The sequence below is a fragment of the Orcinus orca genome, chromosome 14 (genome assembly GCF_937001465.1).
Source record: "Orcinus orca chromosome 14, mOrcOrc1.1, whole genome shotgun sequence".
NCBI lineage: Eukaryota > Metazoa > Chordata > Mammalia > Artiodactyla > Delphinidae > Orcinus > Orcinus orca.
Genome location: NC_064572.1, coordinates 55832076 through 55848380, shown reverse-complemented (window position 1 = coordinate 55848380; position 16305 = coordinate 55832076). Strand labels below are relative to the sequence as shown.

Below are 16305 nucleotides of genomic sequence, written 5' to 3'. Positions count from 1 at the left end.
TTATTTTTGGAGTCAGACAAATCTGAATTTGAATACCATCTCCTGCACTTTCTGGCTGTGAGACCTTGTTCAAGCGGCTTCATGTCTCCAAATCTCAGTTGCCTCATCGCCATCATAAGGCAAACTATTTGAATGGGCGGGAAGATGAAAAGAGCTATCTACATAAAACCCCCAGCAGAATAGTAGATAATATAACTGTTACTACTTTTTTAGTCTTGACTGTCAAAAAATAATAAAAAGAACATTTCTGGGACACTTGATACCCATGCTTCTCATGTTGCTGCCCTCAAGGTACAAGCAACATTCATCCTCTGAATCTTTTTGTTCAGCTCTCCCAACCCTCTACCTGATGACACTGTTATCTTTATTCAAAATTCCTACAGATTTCTTAGACCCTTTCCCTCAGTCTTTAGGAACTCCACAGCATCAGAACAGCTGTCGGTGGTGGCGGTGAGAAAGGAAAGGACAGATTTCAGTTCTAATTTATGAAAGGAAGAACTGACAAAGCTCAGGGAATATATGGGGCAGGAGAAAAAAATGATTATAATCAAAGTAGTGTCTACTCAAATTAGCTTTAGAAATTACAAGGAGATTGGGAAAAGAAGTAAGTAGATTAGCATTAACCCATCAACACTATAGAAAATAATTTAAAGCCATCATCGGCATCACTTTCATATGCAAAGAGCACTAGATAAAGAAAAAAAGACTAGCACTAGAGGTATTCCAGCACAAGAACTAATTATAACAGCCAAAAAACTCACCTTAGTATTTTAAATAAAAAACACCTTTAAGTAAAAATGAAGGTTCGATAATCTACTATGAAAAGCAAGCTAGATTCTGGAAGCAACTACAAAGCAGTTGACTTATCAAAGTAAAAAGTTGATGCACAGGAATCATTATCAGTTTGTACTGGTAGTTCTCAAAATTCATACAGAACCTTAAGCCATAGTCTCTCTTATTTCAAAGCCATGCTTACTCCCAAGATTTTTCTATGAAAACAACTTCAGAATCAAAGAATCCTCTAATTCCAAACATATTATTATTAGCCAAACCTACAGATTAAAAAAATTACAATTTGGAAATTTACCAGTTAGTAGAAGTTTCATTCTTTGAGATTTTAAAGTTCAAATCAGCCATTCCTCCTACAGGTACTCTGTCACTTCCTGTGGTAAAATGTAGCAACTTTTTTTGAAGATCAAGAGGAAATCCAAGCACAACATCCCAAAAGTATCTAGAGAACACCAAAGGATATTTATATAAAATGTCTTGACAAAAATCCTGCAGATCAGAATAAAGTAATATAAAGTAAGCTCTAGGGAAACAACTTCCCTTAAAGGTACATAATACCCTTAATGTGAAATTGAGGAATGACAGGCTTCTGATATAAATTAGATTTTTGACTAACATCATTATAAAAATAGTCCAACAGTAGAGAGTACAAAAGCCGTTTTTCTCCTATATAATTTTCCTTATTTTTCAACACAGTGCTATTAAAAGGCTATTTATAAGCATGGCATCCCTGCAATTCTAGAACCAAAGTAATTAAAAAAAAAAAAAAGTCAAATCTCTATGCTTTTGTAGAAACTTACTTATATTACTTTCTCCTAAGGGGACTGCTAAGTGATTTCATATTTAATATTCTCACATTATTTTCAAGAGATAAAATAAAGCAGTGTGGGCTGTACAGTATTTCAGCTGACTTAACTTGATTCAAAGATTGTAAGTTATGCAAATAAACGAACAACACTCTCTTTCATTCTCTCTTCAGCACCCTCACTCTCAGAAGTAAAAAAAGCTCACCGTATAGTCAGGTCGGTTTTCGCATAGCCATCATACTGAGTACTTCTCTGCAGGGCGTGCATATCCAGTTCAGGACTTCCACACACCAGAATTTCAACCTCTTCTGGACGAAGCAGCTGTCAATAATTATTTATCAAAAATGATAAGAGAAAGTGATGATTAAAAAAAGTGAAATTGGAACTATTTTCACTGAACCAAATAACAAAAATCATGACGTTCTTACAGTAAATCAAACCACTTTTGCTAAAGAAAAATCTCCATTTATATTTTTCCTACTAAGGTAAGGTATTTTTGCTTCTGAAAGTTTATAAATCTCGTCAAACTGTTAGGTTCCCCCTTTTGCAAATAATAGCAATTAGCAGTTTGCTAGAAAAACAAGCAGATGACTAAGCATAAGTCCAAATTACAACTCTTCCCTGAAACCCAGCCTGAAACTCTTTCAGCTATCAATACTCTAGCATCTATTGACATGCCTGGTTCCAACATCCATAAAGCCTCCTGTGTACACTGTAGAGTTTGAGTAGTAGGTTAGTCTGTCTTGTGTTGTTCACTTGTTTTTTTTTTCACTTACATAGGTTGTCTCCCACCTAAAGAGATTACAATTTAAAAACAGAGACCTGCTATGCTATTTATTTATTTTCCCTCCCTCCACCCCCATAACTATAGTGCGTCACAGACAAAACTCAATTCGAAATCAACAGGTGCTCCATTTCCAAAGGTACTTTCAATAAACATGTGACAAAGATCACTCTAAAACAAGCTCTCTCCTATGCAAAATAATTCACATTGAAGACCTTGCTCCCAACCCCGCTTATAAAACTGCATGGAGGTGCAAATGGCTTGATGGAGTGTGCCCAGGGGAGCAGCGGTGAAGAGAAACTACGCTTTTATCTTATGACATTTCCGACATAGTGTTCTCAACAGCAACTGACCCATACTCACAAGGCTAAGAAAAAGTCAAACCAACTGGAGTCCACCATGACTCTGGTGACAAACTACATCCTGTGGGTAAAAGGCAACTCAAGAGTTGCTGGGGGGACCCCTGAAGAGGCAGGAAGCAGTTATAAACCTGTTCCTTAAACAGTAAGAAGGTGTGCCTTTTGCCCTGGAGCTTATTGTTGACTAGTTTCTGTGCTTTGCCCCGCAGTATTAAAGACCTGGAGCCCTTGGGATCTCTTCATCCACTCTGCTTGAGGAAATTTTTTAAAGCCTTAAAAGCCATAGTATAAGACATAGTGTAAGGTGGAGTGGGGTGGGGAGGGAATGGAGTTGACGGGTCTTTTTTCCCTTTAGAAAATTAAGGCTGAAATGAGAGAACTATTTTTATTTCTAGCTCTGACTTTAAAAATTAGAAAACTGACTAGGGACTCTGTTGCGAAGTGCCTGGCGCGAGTCCTCCCCACGCGGCACCCTATGAGCAAGTGAAACAAGACTAAGCACAAAGGAAAAGAAAAGAAGAAAAGAGTCTTCACAGGCTGGTAGCCGAAGAGGAAGCCAGAGAGTTTCCAAGTACATGTTGCTGCTGGCTTTGAAATGGAGGGGAGCATGTGAGAGAATCGGAGAGAGCTGGGAGTCACCCCATCCAAGTCTTCAAGGAAATGGGAATCTTAGTCCACAACCACAAGGGACTGAATTCTGCCATCAATCTAAATGAGCTTGGAGGTTTGTATCCAGGCTGTGAGGGAAGAGGACAATACAAGTTGATGATCAATGATTTGTCTATAGACTTCAAGCCATATCTGTGGAACTCTTTATATATATATATATATATATATATATACGTATATATATATATATACACGTATATATATATTTTTTTTTTTTTGGCGGTACACGGGCCTCTCACTGTTGTGGCCTCTCCCGTTGCGGAGCACAGGCTCCGGACGCGCAGGCTCAGCGGCCATGGCCCATGGGCCCAGCCGCTCCGCGGCATGTGGGATCTTCCTGGACCAGGGCACGAACCCGCGTCCCCTGCATTGGCAGGTGGACTCTCAACCACTGCGCAACCAGGGAAGCCCTGTGGAACTCTTTATAACCATGCGGCTGACAGGGTCTTGGTGCTCCGGTCGGGTATCAGGTCTGAGTCTCTGAGGTGGGAGAGCAGAGCTCAGGACACTGGTCCACCAGAGACCTCCCGGCTCCACGTAATATCAAATGGCAAAAGCTCTCCCAGAGATCTCCATCTCAACGCTAAGACCCAGCTCCACTCAACGACCATCAAGCTACAGTGCTGGACACCCTATGCCAAACAACTAGCAAGACAGGAACACAACCCTACCCATTAGCAGAGAGGCTGCCTAAAATCATAATAAAGTCACAGACACCCCAAAACACACCACCGGACGTGGTCCTGCCCACCAGAAAGAAGATCCAGCCTCATCCACCAGAACACAGGCACCAGTTCCCTCCACCAGGAAGCCTACACAACCCACTGAACCAACCTCAGCCACTGGGGGCAGACACCAAAAACAATGGGAACTACGAATGTGCAGCCTGAGAAAAGGAGACGCCAAACACAGGAAGTTAAGCAAAACGAGAAGACAGAGAAATACACAGCAGATGAAGGAGAAAGTTAAAAACCCACCAGAAGAGGGTTTAAATGAAGAGGAAATAGGCAGTCTACCTGAAAAACAATTCAGAGTAATGATAGTAAAGATGATCCAAAATCTTGAAAACAGAATGGAGAAAATACAAGAAATGTTTAACAAGGACCTAGAAGAACTAAAAAGCAAACAAACAATGATGAACACCACAATAAATGAAATTACAAATTCTCTAGAAGGAAGCAACAGGAGAATAACTGAGGCAGAAGAATGGATAAGTGACCCGGAAGATAAAATAGTGGAAATAACTACTGCAGAGCAGAATAAAGAAAAAAGAATGAAAAGAATTGAGGACAGTCTCAGAGACCTCTGGGACAACATTAAATGCACCAACATTTGAATTACAGGGGCCCCAGAAGAAGAAGAGAAAAAGAAAGGATCTGAGAAACTATTTGAAGAGATTATAGTTGAAAACTTCCCTAACACAGGAAAGGAAATAGTCAATCAAGTCCAGGAAGTGCAGAGAGTCCCATACAGGATAAATCCAAGGAGAAACAGGCCAAGACACATATTAATCAAACTAACAAAAATTAAATACAAAGAAAAAATATTAAAAGAAGCAAGGGAAAAGCAACAAATAACATACAAGGGAATCCCAATAAGGTTAAGAGCTGATCTTTCAGCAGAAACTCTGCAAGCCAAAAGGGAGTGGCAGGACATATTTAAAGTGATGAAAGGGAAAAACCTACAACCAAGATTACTCTACCCAGCAAGGATCTCATTCAGATTTGACAGAGCAATTAAAAGCTTTACAGACAAGCAAAGGCTAAGAGAATTCAGCACCACCAAACCAGCTCAACAACAAATGATAAAGGAACTTCTCCAAGTGGGAAACACAAGAGAAGGAAAAGACCTACAATAACAAACCCAAAACAAATAAGAAAATGGGAATAGGAACATACATATCGATAATTACCTTAAATGTAAATGGATTAAATGCTCCAACCAAAAGACACAGACTGGTTGAATGGATACAAAAACAAGACCTGTATATATGCTGTCTACAAGAGACCCACTTCAGACCTAGAGACACATACAGACTGAAAGTGAGGGGCTGGAAAAAGATATTCCATGCAAATGGAAATCACATGAAAGCTGGAGTAGCAGTTTTCATATCAGACAAAATAGACATTAAAATAAAGACTATTACAAGAGACAAAGAAGGACACTACATAACGATCAAGGGATGAATCCAAGGAGAAGATATAACACTTGTAAATATCTATGCACCCAACATAGGAGCACCTCAATACATAAGGCAAATGTTAACAGCCATAAAAGGGAAATCGACAGTAACACAATAATAGTAGGGAACTTTAACACCCCACTTTCACAATGGACAGATCATCCAAAATGAAAATAGATAAGGAAACACAAGCTTTAAATGATACATTAAACAAGATGGACTTAATTGATATAGTACATTCCATCCAAAAACAACAGAATACACTTTCTTCTCAAGTGCTCATGGAACATTCTCCAGGATAGATCATATATTGGGTCACAAATCAAGCTTTGGTAAATTTAAGAAAATTGAAATCGTTTCAAGTATCTTTTCCGACCACAATGCTATCTATATCAATTACAGGAAAAAACTGTAAAAAATACAAACAGATGGAGGCTAAACAATACACTACTAAATAACCAAGAGATCACTGAAGAAATCAAGGAGGAAATATAAAAATACCTAGAACCAAATGACAATGAAAACACGATGACCCAAAACATATGGGATGCAGCAAAAGCAGTTCTAAGAGGGAAGTTTATAGCAATACAATCCTACGTCAAGAAACAAGAAACATCTCAAATAAACAACCTAACCTTACACCAAAGCAATTAGAGAAAGAAGAACAAAAAAACCCCAAAGTTAGCAGAAGGAAAGAAATCATAAAGATCAGATCAGAAGTAAATGAAAAAGAAATGAAGGAAATGATAGCAAAGATCAATAAAACTAAAAGCTGGTTCTTTGAGAAGATAAACAAAATTGATAAACCATTAGCCAGACTCATCAAGAAAAAAGGGGAGAAGACTCAAATCAATAGAATTAGAAATGAAAAAGAAGAAGTAACAACTGACACTGCAGAAATAAAAGGATCATGAGAGATTACTACAAGCAACTATATGCCAATAAAATGGACAACCTGGAAGAAATGGACAAATTCTTAGAAAAGCACAACCTTCCGAGACTGAACGAGGAAGAAATAGAAAATATAAACAGACCAATCACAAGCAGTGAAATTGAAACTGTGATTAAAAATCTTCCAACAGGGCTTCCCTGGTGGCGCAGTGGTTGAGAGTCCGCCTGCCAATGCAGGGGACGCGGGTTCGTGCCCCGGTCCGGGAAGATCCCACATGCCGCGGAGCGGCTGCGCCTGTGAGCCATGGCCGCTGAGCCTGCGCGTCCGGAGCCTGTGCTCCGCGACGGGAGAGGCCACAGCGGTGAGAGGCCCGCGTACCGCAAAAAAAAAAAAAAAAAAAAATAAAATAAAATCTTCCAACAAAGAAAAGCCCAGGACCAGATGGCTTCACAGGCGAATTCTATCAAACATTTAGAGAAGAGCTAACACCTATCCCTCTCAAACTCTTCCATAATACGGCAGATGGAGGAACACTCCCAAACTCATACTATGAGGCCACCAACACCCTGATACCAAAACTAAACAAAGATATCACAAAAAAAGAAAACTACAGGCCAATATCACTGATGAACATAGATGCAAAAATCCTCAACAAAATACTAGCAAACAGAATCCAACAGCACATTGATAGGATCATACATCATGATCAAGTGGTGTTTATTCCAGGAATGCAAGGATTCCTCAATATATGCAAATCAATCAATGTGATAAACCGTATTAACAAACTGAAGGACAAAACCCATATGATCATCTCAATAGATGCGGAAAAAGCTTTCAACAAAATTCAACACTTTTTTTTTTTTTACATTGCAAAATACTTCATGCATTGATTTATTTTAACAGCTTTATGGAGATATAATGCACATACTTTAGAAGGCATCCATTAAGTGTACATTTTAATGGTTTCAGTATATTTGCAGATACACACAATTATCACCACAATTTGTGACGATTTTTGTGACTTGAAAAAGAAACTCCTCTGCCCTTTAGCTATCATTGCTAATCTTCTTATCCTCCTCCAATGCCCCAGCCTAGAAAACCACTACTCTACTTTCTATTTCCATATTCTGCTCTTTCATATTAAAAGAATTATACATGGCCTCTTGAAGGGCTTCATTCACTCAGCATAATTTCTTCAAGAGACAACTATGTGTGAATATTTCCTTTGTTCTATGTCAGAATAATATTCTACTGATTGGATAAAACATGTTGTTTATCTATTCACCTGTTAATGGACATTTGGATGTTTCTCCCTTTTGCTTACTATGAATCACATTATTATAAAATTTATATATAAGTTTTGATCAAACATGTGTTTTCATTTTCTTGAGCGTGTACCTAGGTGGGATTGATGGGTCCTATGATAATTCTAGGTTTAATATTTGAGGATCTCCCAGAGCTTTATCCAGAGCAGCTTTGCCATTTTATCTTCATTCCACCCCATATGAGAGATCAAATTTCTCCGTGTAGCCTCAATAAAACTTATTGCCTCACTTTTTGATTTTAGCCATCCTAATTGTTGTCAAGTGGAATCTCACTGTGGTTTTGATTTCCATCTCCTTGGTGACTAATGATATCCAGAATCTTTTCATATGCCCTTGAACATTTGTGTATTTTACTTGGAAAAATGTGTATTCAGATCCTTTGTCATATTTAAATCGACATCTCTTTATGATAAAAACCCTCCAGAAAGTAGGCATAGAGGGAACTTACCTCAACATACTAAAGGCCATATATGACAAACCCACAGCCAACATTGTTCTCAACGGTGAAAAACTGAAACCATTTCCACTAAGATCAGGAACAAGACAAGGTTGCCCACTCTCACCACTATTATTGAACATAGTTTTGGAAGTTTTAGCCACAGCAATCAGGGAAGAAAAAGAAATAAAAGGAACCCAAATCGGAAAAGAAGATGTAAAACTGTCACTGTTTGCAGATGACATGATACTATACATAGAGAATCCTAAAGATGCTACCAGAAAACTACTAGAGCTAATCAATCAATTTGGTAAAGTAGCAGGATACAAAATTAATGCACAGAAGTCTCTTGCATTCCTATACACTAATGATGAAAAAGTCTGAAAGAGAAATTAAGGAAACACTCCCATTTACCATTGCAACAAAAGAATAAAATACCTAGGAATAAACCTACCTAAGGACACAAAAGACCTGTATGCAGAAAACTATAAGACACTGATGAAAGAAATTAAAGATGATACAAACAGATGGAGAGATGGAGAGATGTTCCTCCATGTTCTTGGATTGGAAGAATCAACATTGTGAAAATGACTATACTCCCCAAAGCAATCTACAGATTCAGTGGAATCCCTATCAAACTACCAATGGCATTTTTTCACAGAACTAGAACAAAAAATTTCACAGTTTGTATGGAAACACAGAAGACCCCGAATAGCCAAAGTAATCTTGAGAAAGAAAAATGGAGCTGGAGGAATCAGGCTCCCTGACTTCAGACTATACTACAAAGCTACAGTAATCAAGACAGTATGGTACTGGCACAAAAACAGAAACATAGACCAATGGACCAGGATAGAAAGACCAGAGATACACCCACACACATATGGTTGCCTTATCTTTGATAAAGGAGGAAAGAATATATCATGGAGAAAAGACAGCCTCTTCAATAAGTCGTGCTGGGAAAACTGGACAGCTACATGTAAAAGAATGAAATTAGAACACTACCTAACACCATACACAAAAATAAACTCAAAATGGATTAAAGGACTTCCCTGGTGGCGCAGTGGTTGAGAGTCCGCCTGCCAATGCAGGGTACACGGGTTTGTGCCCCAGTCTGGGAAGATCCCACATGCCGCGGAGCGGCTGGGCCCGTGAGCCATGGCCGCTGAGCCTGCGCGTCTGGAGCCTGTGCTCCGCAATGGGAGAGGCCACAACAGTGAGAGGCCCACGTACCGCAAAAAAAAAAAAAAAAAAAAAAGGATTAAAGACATAAATGTAAGGCCAGAAACTATCAAACTCTTAGAGGAAAACACAGACAGAACACTCTATGACATAAATCACAGCAAGATCCTTTTTGAGCCACCTCCTACAGGAATGGAAATAAAAACAAAAATAAACAATTGGGACCTAATGAAACTTAAAAGCTTTTGCACAGCAAAGGAAACCATAAACAAGACCAAAAGACAACCCTCAGAATGGGAGAAAATATTTGCAAATGAAGCATCTGACAAAGGATTAATCTCCAAAATATACAAGCAGCTCATGCAGCTCAATACCAAAAAAACAAACAACCCAATCCAAAAATGGGCAGAAGACCTAAATAGACATTTCTCCCAAGAAGATATACAGATTGCCAACAAACACATGAAAGGATGCTGAACATCACTAAGCATTAGAGAAATGCAAATCGAAACTACAGTGAAGTATCACCTCACACCAGTCAGAATGGCCATCATCAAAACATCTACAAACAATAAATGCTGGTGAGGGTGTGGAGAAAAGGGAACCCTCTTGCACTGTTTGTGTGAATGTAAATTGATACAGCCACTATGGAGAACAGTATGGAGGTTCCTTAAAAAACTAAAAATAGAACTACCATATGACACAGGAATCCCACTACTGGGCATATATCCTGAGAAAACTGTAATTCAAAAAGAGTCATTTACCACAATGTTCATTGCAGCTCTATTTACAATAGTTAGGACATGGAAGCAACCTAAGTGTCCATCGACAGATGAATGGATAAAGAAGATGTGGCACATATATACAATGGAATGTTACTCAGCCATAAAAAGAAACGAAATTGTTATTTGTAGTGAGGGGGATGGACCTAGAGTCTGTCATACAGAGTGAAGTAAGTCAGAAAGAGAAAAACAAATACCGTATGCTAACACATATATATATGGAATCTAAAAAAAGAAAAAAAAATGGTCTGAAGAACCTAGAGGCAGGGCAGGAATAAAGACGCAGACGTAGAGAATGGACTCGAGGACGTGGGGAGGGGAAAGGGTAAACTGGGACAAAGTGGGAGTGTGGCGTGGACATATATACACTACCAAACGTAAAATAGATAGCTAGTGGGAAGCAGCAGCATAGCACAGGATCAGCTCGTTGCTTTGTGACCACCTAGAGGGGTGGGATAGGGAGGGTGGGAGAGAGACGCAAGAGGGAGGAGATATGGGGATATATGTATATGTGTAGTTGATTCACTTTGTTATAAAGCAAAAACTAACACACCTTTGTAAAGCAATTATACTCCAATAAAGACGTTAAAAAAAATCTTTATTATTTTCCTCAAGACAAAAAAAACCCTAGAAACCTTTTTTTTTAAACTTTAAAAGCCTATCTACTAAAATATTTAAGGAATTATTTGTCAATATCATAGTATTACAAAACCTAACTGAAAGCATGAAGTTTTAAACTCACCATTAGGGCATTTGAAGCACACACACTATGAAATCCATAATAAAATGCAGCAAACTGCTTATAGATGGATTTGTTGAGAAGGAAGTCAATATAAAGCTGTACATATTCTGGAAAACAATTTTATATCTGTTAAGTAGTAAAAGTAAATGGCAAATACTAATGCGCTTTAATTAATAAATCGTGTTTTAACTTACCTTTCCTATTTTGATTGGTAACTGCAATTTTATCACCACCTGGCTTTAAATTATAGGACTTAATTATTCCGAATTCTTCTTGAAACACCTGATGGGAGATTCCAACACAGTGTATTTATTGGTATGCTGATATATTAACAGACTTCAGTGAACAGGTTTGTAAAATTTAAAAAGAAAACTTTTTCCCCCCTCTTCTAAATATACAAACTACAGAATGGCTAGGCTTTTGTGATATTTGTATTAAGAATAGAGTCGTGGAAGCATTTTGGGGTAAAAAGGTAGGGACTTAACCCTCTTGAATACAGTTAAATACTTTACTGATGTTAACAAAATTTGCGCGGGCATTTAGGGAAGCACTCAGGTCTTTGGAGCCATGTGGATTACTATAATTCCCACCTCCTGATTATTGTCAGGGGAGTGGAAGTGAGAGAGTTTTGGTCTGGTCGATTAGCTTCTGCTTCTAACTTCTTGCATTGAAGCGATAGAAGGGGCTTGTTGTTAGAAGCTGAAAAGCTCTGAGAAAGTAACTGAGTCAAGGACATAGGCCAGGTGCCTGGCAGAGTGCACTCACCCTTGTTGATGTTCTTTAAGCACTTTCCTTGACTGCTCACCTATATGTGTCTGCCTCTTTATCTCTACTTTCTCAGGTTAAGATCCTTTAAGATAGGGGGTGGTATGTACTGATCAGTCCTTGTTCATCTTTTCTAATGGTGGGTGTATGGTAACAAAGGGTAATTTTCACATATGAAATACCTGGTTAACGGAAAGCTATTTGCCCTTAAGGATACCTGAAATGTTGAATAGAAATCTTCTTCAACATTGCCTTCATATGACAGGAGTTCACTTAATCCATGGGCCAACTCCTATAAAGAGAAATCTGTTATCTGTGTTTTTAAATCAAATAGTACTACCCAAAATAGTTAAGCAGATCTACTACAGTTCAGTTACATGTGAGACAGAGTAGATAAACGCAGACTTTGAAATAATGATAATATTTGATATTTTTTTTCCAGGGCACAAAATGCTGGTTAATGATTTCTACCATGTAAAGGGCTTGGAAAAATTTATTGGAAAATGTCACATAAAGGAACATACCCAATTATACCCACAGAGGAATAATTCTGGGGTCTATTCTTATTCAGTGAGCTAAGAGCACAGTTTCCATCATAATTCACTGCTATCTGTAACATCACTGTTTATGAATTTGCAGTATTTCTCACTTTCAGTTTATATTCTTAAAAAACTCTGTTAATGTTTTAGGATTCATCTTTTAAACATAAAAATACACAGTTCATACATGTTAAGTGGCTTTTACATTTCAGTTACAGTGCCTTCCTCTCCCAAGAACAACTTGAGAACACTGGAGGAAATATTTTCCTACATTGTAACTCATGATTTCCCTGAACAGAGATTGAAAAATAGAAAAACTAAGCCAGTATTTTTTAAAATTTCAGGTTCTATGAAAAAAAGTTTTAATTTATTTTAAATATTAGTAGAAAATATAAGGAACAGCATGATTAGAATGACCTTACACACTTTACATATTAAAATTTCCATTCCATTAAAATAAGAAAAATTTAAACAAATCTAGTCTGGCATAGGTTCCGATATGATTTTCATCATTTGTTTCAATTATTAATAAAATTATGGATGCTGAAAATTATAATTGGGAGATTTGCAGTTTTTTAAACAATTCAAGGGACTAGTAGATGAATCTAATGGAAAGTATTTACCATCTTCTTTCAAAGATTAAATTTTTAATGATAAAATACAAAGTCAATTAGGTAGTAAAATTATATACTCAGATCTGCTTTATTCAGGACTGTAGTGCCTTTTATTCCCAGCCTATGTATTTCAAAACCCAATTTCTGTTGATTTGTTGTTGTTGTTTATCTGTTCTTAGACTCTTAACTGTAATACGTTATCTCTAAAATATTAATTACCCATATAGTTCAACACCTTTATAATTTTGTAAATGTAAAATTAAGAGTGTGTGAAGATACAGACTATTGGTTTTACACACTGTTTGAATACCCTGGTATTATTTAATAGAGTATATTTGAGAGTGACTTAAGCAAAAAGAAAAGAGCTATAGCAGTTCCTGATTCAAGGTTACACTTAGCCTCTCCTCCATTCTCAACTAAAAACCTCAAGGGTAATTTTCACAAGGCTGTGTGGGGAAGATTTGTTGCTGCTGCTGGACAGTTCTGATGCTTTGAGTCACGGATCCGTCTCTATAAAACCAATGGAGTTTTCATTAACATGGCCATCGAAAAGCACTGGCCTATTAACACTGTATTTATTGAAGGCTCCACCATTGAATATTTTGCTTACTTTCTGTATTTTTTGTCCTTATTCACAGATACTGTGTTTAAATTAAGAAATGTATCGCTATAGGTTTCTCTTTGCTTTCCTGTTTACTCTTCTTAAAACACATAGTGTACAAATACCAATGGTAAACAAAGTACTGAATAAAAAAGCACTTAAAACTTTTTTTATCGATATATTTTACCATATATGAAATGGGAATTAGGTGTTAATTTTTAATAGATGCCATTAATAAATCGATAATCCATTTTTAAATTAAAAAAAAATTCCCCACATTCCACTATCCTAACATGGCTGTTTTCTTGCTTCCTTTCAATCTTTATTCATGCATGCATAGAGACTCAGTTTTTTCGACAGCTGATCTCATAGCATATGCACAATCTTGATTCACTATTAAAGAGGCAATATAAGAACATGAAATTAACTCAGTATCACCTTCAGCTCCATAATATAAAACAACGTACTGGTATAGTCATTCATAAAATATCCATTATTATTGACTAAAAACACCTGGATCTAAATGAGTCAAATTCAAATAGCTTTAATCATAAAATTAGACAATTTATTGGTAAAAACCAATAATAAAATTAGGAAATTTATTGGTAAATGATCTAACAAAAACTGCATATATGGGACTAAAAAATCACAGAAATCTAAATGAGAAGGTAGCTCATCCGTTAGTGTATATATATATATATATATATATATATATATAATATATACTAACTACTATATATATCAGTGTATAGATATAACAATAACTCCCACTGTTACACAAATAAGGAAATTAATTGAATCGTCCAGGGCTCATAGGTAGTGTGTGGCCAAAATACAAGACTATAAAGGGCAAACCTTTCAGTTTCTTAAGTAGTCTGCTCTATACCTTTTGCAATTTTTTCCAACTACTGAGTCTTATAAAAATATAGATTTAGGCTCTTAATCTGAAAGAATCCAAACCAACTTCCAAAAATGTATCGGATATCACATGAAGAATGGTTTTCTAATTAGTCATATGTTCTGGAGAGGTTTCTCAACTTTGATAGGAAGGTTCCAATCCTACACCAAACTCATCTGACCATCCAGACACAGAGATATTTAAACAGGCCCTTAATCCACATCCAGGTACTTACTAAGAATATTATGGGGAATTCTCTGCTGACCAATGGCTACCAAAACCCAGCTGTAAAAAAGCATTATTACTGTAGAGGATTTTCAGGATGATGTGTATATTATCCATTCTTCTACTACGTTTTTGCACTGGATTAAACTTGATGATTGGAAATCTAATTTCTGAATTGAGGACTGTTATCAGAGACAGGCCTGTGAAATTCATTAATTTTATTCAGGGATGGTGTTGCAGATGTTGTTAACGATATTGCACAGTGACACGTTAATAAGAATCCACAGTAGCGATCATGTACTAAGTACTTTATTATCTCGTGTAATCTTCCCAGTATGGAAGTTCTACTATCCCATTGTTCACATGAGGAAATTAGAGCTCAGAAACATAAACAACTTATCCACATTCACAGAGCTAATACGTGGCAGAGGCTGGATTCAAATCTCTGTCCCTGACTCAAAGCCTGTTCTACTAATGTTAGAGGAACTTAGAAGTGCTGCAAAGCGGGTTATGTGTCTCTATAAGGAAGGAGAAAATTAGACAAAAAAGGAGATGGGTTACAAAGGTAGAGGGAAACCATATTTAAACATAAGAATAGCGTTAGGAGGAGAGAGACTGCAGTAGAAGAGAGATGATCTAGAATTACGGGATAAGATGCTAAATGACTTTATACTTACAGGCATAATTTGACACAGGTCATCAGTGGTAACACTGCAGATGCCTACTGGCATACTTTGGTCATTAGGAACGATGGGAGGGCTCAATAATTTCTTGTAGCAGCAGGGGGGGAAACGAATATCCAAAGTAATGCTGTTATAAACAGCTAGTCCCATAAGCTATGCATACTAAATGTTAAGCATTAACATAAAATCCATGACAACAAATGAGTTTTGAATTATGCATCAGTCTATTTCTTGCATACTTCTTTCAGATCTAACACTGACTTTCTAATTAATCCCACATACTTCCTCTTTCCTTTCATTTATTTTCCCTTTATTTTACAGAATATATTGATAATTACCAAAAATCATGTAAAAAGGAGAGGATCAGGTGAGAGTATTTAATGATTTCCCTAGAAAAGTTTATCTAAGATCACAAAAGATAGCAATTTCATACATTTCTATAAAGTATTTAACATATAAGAAAACTTTCTAAATTTAAAGATGTAGGTGATTTCATAAGCAGCAGCAATTTATTCAGAACTCACTGCAGAACACCACCATTGATTTTGGTGATCATTTTGGCTATTTTAAAACTAAATACAGGGCTTCCCTGGTGGCGCAGTGGTTGAGAGTCCGCTTGCCGAGGCAGGGGACACGGGTTCGTGTCCCGGTCCGAGAATATCCCACATGCCGCGGAGTGGCTGGGCCCGTGAGCCATGGCCACTGAGCCTGCGCGTCCGGAGCCTGTGCTCCGCAACGTGAGAGGCCCGCGTACCGCAAGAAAAAAACAACCAAAAAAACCAAAAACCAAAACAAAAAAACCCCAACTAAATACAGGCTATGTAGAGAGAGCTGTATTGAGTAGTCCTATGGATACACACACACTGACATCTACATACACATGCACTACTGATATGGAGTTTACTTAAAGTGTTAAAGTTAAAAAGCTACAGATGTTATATTTATAAACTTTGCCCGACTGTATTTTGTTTATCAGTTATACAGCAGAATGTAATTTATCCATTTTCTAAAAACGGTGTTTTAGATCAAATTTCA

The 16305-nt window shown here is 37.2% G+C and overlaps 1 protein-coding gene across 3 annotated transcripts in view; it reads right to left on the bottom strand.

Annotated features, from left to right (window-relative positions):
* The window catches only part of HECTD2 (HECT domain E3 ubiquitin protein ligase 2), an 83069-nt gene that overhangs the window by 5925 nt on the left and 60839 nt on the right, over positions 1 to 16305 (bottom strand). The window contains exons 15-20 of one of the 3 annotated variants that reach the window (XR_007471133.1): positions 15265 to 15423; positions 11928 to 12002; positions 11140 to 11227; positions 10946 to 11052; positions 1801 to 1916; positions 1088 to 1278 (exon numbers count right to left, since the gene is read on the bottom strand). Coding sequence is in view for 2 of the 3 variants with exons in the window: in XM_004279390.4 (XP_004279438.1) it covers positions 1088 to 1231; positions 1801 to 1916; positions 10946 to 11052; positions 11140 to 11227; positions 11928 to 12002; positions 15265 to 15423 (689 nt within the window). In the remaining variant the exon portion in view is untranslated. Of the gene's footprint in view, positions 1 to 1087; positions 1279 to 1800; positions 1917 to 10945; positions 11053 to 11139; positions 11228 to 11927; positions 12003 to 15264; positions 15433 to 16305 lie in introns of those variants that run through there. The other 2 variants (XM_004279390.4, XM_049696519.1) reach the window with 2 other exon arrangements.